General features: G+C 37.1%; 1 protein-coding gene and 1 long non-coding RNA gene across 2 annotated transcripts in view; both read left to right on the top strand.

The window, feature by feature from the left end:
• Positions 1-4,502, top strand: part of LOC105162396 — a 10,364-nt gene that overhangs the window by 5,209 nt on the left and 653 nt on the right. The gene's annotated exons all lie outside the window — the stretch shown is intronic.
• Positions 1,188-4,502, top strand: LOC105162395 (dnaJ homolog subfamily C GRV2-like). Its single transcript, XM_011080393.2, has 5 exons — positions 1,188-1,350; positions 2,388-2,777; positions 3,138-3,424; positions 4,131-4,353; positions 4,452-4,502. The coding sequence occupies exons 2-4, from the start codon at positions 2,708-2,710 to the stop codon at positions 4,323-4,325; spliced, it is 552 nt and encodes a 183-aa protein (XP_011078695.2). The 5' UTR covers positions 1,188-1,350; positions 2,388-2,707; the 3' UTR covers positions 4,326-4,353; positions 4,452-4,502.

Genomic DNA, 4,502 nt, shown 5'->3' with positions numbered 1-4,502 from the left:
TAGAATGATGCATGTTAGTTGGAGCTAAATGAAGGTAATTTGGTGGATATCTCTAAGTCATAAAGTATCAGTGCATTTTAGAGGATGCTTGATGGTTTTGATTTTTTGAGTGGAATAATGGCAATATACTAAAATTGTCTACAACAGTAGACATACTGTCCCCCCATATTCTTTTACTATTCCTTTCTCGAATTATGATATGCCTGTTGCTATGTAAATTGTTGAACTTATGTACATGAGCATGCAATTGCAATCTCTGGGATTTTGGCATCTAACTATTTGGACAATGCTCTGGTCCGTTGTTGTGGGATGGGATGTTTGATGCTACATTTAGGATATTCTATATAGTTTGGTCTTATGTAGACGTTATTGGTGATATTCCTTTTTTTTAGTCAGTTTGCGTAAGATTGAAAGTGATGAGCTCCTGCTCAAGTATTGTTTCATTTGGTAATTTACTGAGTTGTGAAGCTATGTGGAGCTCCTGCTCAAGTATTGTTTCATTTGGTAATTTACTGAGTTGTGAAGCTATGTGAGTACATGTATCATCAATGATTATGCTACTTAAGATTGGTTTATGATCAGCTACCCCCAAAACCCTTCTATTGTATTTGGTCTCTGAAATATCCAACTTGTTAATAGATCTAGATCTGAAACTTTGAAATAATTAAGCAGGCTGTTCAATTTGAGAATTGGAGTTCATTGGGTTTAGGCCTTGAATTGGTATTCCTTTGTCTATACCTGTATCATCCAGAATGGTACCGTGATGCCAATCAGGATCACCATGAACTCTGTGCTTCCTGTTTCCATCATGTCTGCTGACTTGTATTGAACTACTCTGGCTCTTTGCGGATCTTGGGGATCTTCAATATCACTGAAGTGTTGTTTATATATCAAACTACTGCTGAACTGATGGAGTTTTTAGCGACAGAATATGAAATAAAGTAATTTCTACTGTGATAACGAAGAATTTTTTCGCTCTTATGATCATCTACATTTCTTAGACTAAATATATTATAAATTAGTTACTGAACGAGGTTCTTTCTTATTTACTTTGTTATTTAAATAGGATATTTATGGTAGAGAAATTTCTGTTTTTCCTGCTCCAAAGGGACAAATAATGACATGGAGGGAGTCTTTACTTGATACACCTACCTATAGTTGGGTATGCTTGTTTTACAATGTTCCTAAAACGGGCGTGTTCTTTTTCAGGTAGGAGATGTAGCATTGTCCATATTTCACAGTATGGTAGCCGCTCATTCAGATATTGATGATGCTGGAGAGATTGTTGCACCAACCCCCAGAGTAAAGAGGATCTTGTCAAGCTCACGTTGTCTTCCACATATTGCACAAGTAATATTTTTAAGTGCCTGTCCTTCTATTGGTTATGTGTGCTCTTGTCCCAATTTGGCCAACTGAAAAATCTACTCAGACTTATTAGAATAAAAAATTGCTAAAAAAGCAGAAAGTTATGCTTATTATTGTATCTTTTGTTTATTTACCTGGAGAGCCTGAAAAATGTAAAGGTTGATATGTGGTTTCAAATAAGTTCCATCAACCTTTTTCCTCAAATATTTGAGATTTTCAATCTGGCAGTTCTATGATTTGTATTTGCTTAGGATCGTAAGTCGAGGATTATGTTGATGGATATGCGAGGGTGGGGTACAGCATTTCCGACTTCTGTTAAAAGAGTTCTAAATTTTGCTTGTACGTAGATCTGGTACAAGTTGGTTCAAAAGAATTATGAAGGGCTGTTCATTTTGTTTTTCCCTTCCCTCAATCTTTACTCACTTCAACGAGCAGGCCATTCTTTCACGTACATAAAGCACTGGGCCCCTTAAAGCATTCCTTTGGTTATGAGCTTGGTTACATAAAAGATTGATGTGTGGCACGTAGAGTAAAATAGGATCAGAGCTTTATCCTACAATAAACCGGTTTCCTTGCAAGCCATTTAAAATGGGAGTTAGTTGTCTGGTATTTATGCTTATCATCACATGAGATGCACATTGGAGACTGATTGTGCAAACAACTGTAGAAGGGTCACTGGAACTATTGCACCTCCTTAAACTAAGATACAGTTTTCGTGTAATATGCACTTAGGATATCCACGTGTACTAGTATCCTTAAACTCCTGGTGTTTTAAAGATGCAACTTTTCATATTCTCTTGTGCCTTTTCATGGTAATTATATTATAACACTTTCACTTTGGAAGTGGGGTGTTCCTTTCTTTGCCTTCCAGAGAGGTTTGAGATGTTTTCGTTATTTTTTCTTTTGTTTTTAAGCTGAACTAGGCAGTGGCTGGATGGTGGCTCCATCAATATGCACATTGTTTCTCAATTTCAGAGCTTTGGTTAATGAAGCAAACTCTTTCCTCTATTTCTTATGTGCAGGGAATGCTTTCTGGTGAACCGACTATTGTTGATGCTGCTGCTGCTCGCTGAAAGCTACAGTTACTAAGAACCCAAAAGCAATAATCCGATTATACAGTACAGGCGCATTTTATTTTGCTGTGGCTTACCCTGGATCTAATCTTCTTTCAATTGCCCAACTCTTCTCAGTGACTCATGTATATCAAGCTTTTCATGGTGGTGAGGACTCTGCAGTTTCCTCTTCTCTACCTTTGGCGAAACGAAGTGTTTTGGGCGGCCTCTTACCTGAGTCATTGCTTTATGTACTGGAACGTAGCGGCCCAGTTGCTTTTGCCGCAGCAATGGTTTCTGATTCTGACACTCCTGAGATTATTTGGACACAAGATGCGAGCAGAAAATCTGATCCGTCAGGTAGCCTGAATCTGCAACTGGAGTTTGCTACTTGTCTTTCACCCCAAGCATCTTTTGTTAACATTTAGTATTTACATTCTAAAACATGGTGGTAGTTGAGTCATCCTCAATGCAAATAAGTGCTGCATTTAACTCTCAGTTTTATTTGATTTGGTTCTTCAGCATCTTGGTGATTTCCCCAGAAATTGTCACAGCATTTTCATTCCTTATATGACTATGCTCCAATGCTACCAGTGACATATCCAGAGCTGAAAGATGAAATGTGGTGTCATCGTTATTATCTCGAAACTTATGTGATGAAATTAGATTTCCTAATTGGCCTATTGTTGAACATGTTGAGTTTTTTGCAATCATTGCTAGTAATGTGGAGAGAAGAGTTAACTCGAAGGCCAATGGACCTTTCTGAAGAAGAAGCTTGCAAGATACTAGAGATTTCCATTGATGAAGTATCCAGAGACGACGCCCCTAAGAAATCAAGTTTTGAGTCAGTTGAGGAGATACCTAATATATCAAAGCAGATTGAGTATATTGATGAGGAAAAGCTCAAGAGACAGTATAGGAAACTTGCAATGAAGTATCATCCAAACAAAAATCCTGAAGGGAGGGAGAAGTTTCTGGCAGTGCAGAAAGCTTATGAGTGCTTGCAGGTATGCCAAATTCCTTGATCCTGTGTGAGGATCTGTCGTTACTCATAAAAAACGGAGACTATATGATTAAGCTTGAGAAAAAAATAAGATCATATAGACAAGGGATCTTATAAGCTGCCATATCTTATTTCAAATGAATTAGTCGACTTGTTTAGACGCCGTTTTCACAATTAAGCTGTTTATTTGACTGATAGAGAGTGCTCTAAAGGTATTTATGCTGTCAAGATGAGCCAAATGCTTTTTTACACATATAAATGGATATCAGTATTGGTTTTAAATTATATCTTGGAACTAGGAAGGACACGGGACTATATATATATATATTTTCTTCTTAGATATGATACTACCTCAATTTAAGGTGTGAACCAAGAAATAAATTTAAATATATAAATTTAAGTGGCTTTTGCGGAAGAGTGAAAATGTAAATCATAGGGCTTTCCTATGAGGTTTGGACTACTTACATATGTTTCCCTTTGGTTTTGTTGCCTCCATCTAGTATTTCATTCTGCAATCAGTAACCTTCTTGGAATATGATCAGCAAAGTTGGACAAAATTCCTAAGTTGAACCCTCATATGAGGGTTTTTATGAGGCATGTCTTTGGCCTTAATGCAATCCTCTTTAATTGGTTGTATTTCTTCATATTTGAGTTCCATGTTTCATATTTTCTTTTTAGTGATCTACTGCTTTCTTAATCCTCTTCCTTAGGTGACCATGCAAGGATTGCAAGGTCCCCAGACTTGGAGGTTGTTGCTTCTCTTAAAGGGCCAGTGTATTCTATATAGGCGATATGGGAATGTATTGATGCCATTCAAATATGCTGGATATCCTATGCTCTTAAGTGCCATTACAGTGGACAAGGATGATAACAATTTTCTTTCCTCTGATCAGCACATCTTCTAGTTGCATCCTTGGAGCTTGTTTGGTTGATGTAAATTCATCATCTGTAATTTCCATATCATTCTTCTTTAGATAAGTACTTTGTAGATGTACTTTTGCTTATGCTATTTCCACATATTTAACTTTCAGGTGCGAGTCTTCACCATTCAATGGTGAAGAGCTTGTGAGAGATGGTGGAAT

This window comes from Sesamum indicum, linkage group LG5 (assembly GCF_000512975.1).
Source record: "Sesamum indicum cultivar Zhongzhi No. 13 linkage group LG5, S_indicum_v1.0, whole genome shotgun sequence".
Taxonomy (NCBI): domain Eukaryota; kingdom Viridiplantae; phylum Streptophyta; class Magnoliopsida; order Lamiales; family Pedaliaceae; genus Sesamum; species Sesamum indicum.
This window is presented reverse-complemented; position numbering and strand designations above follow the sequence as displayed.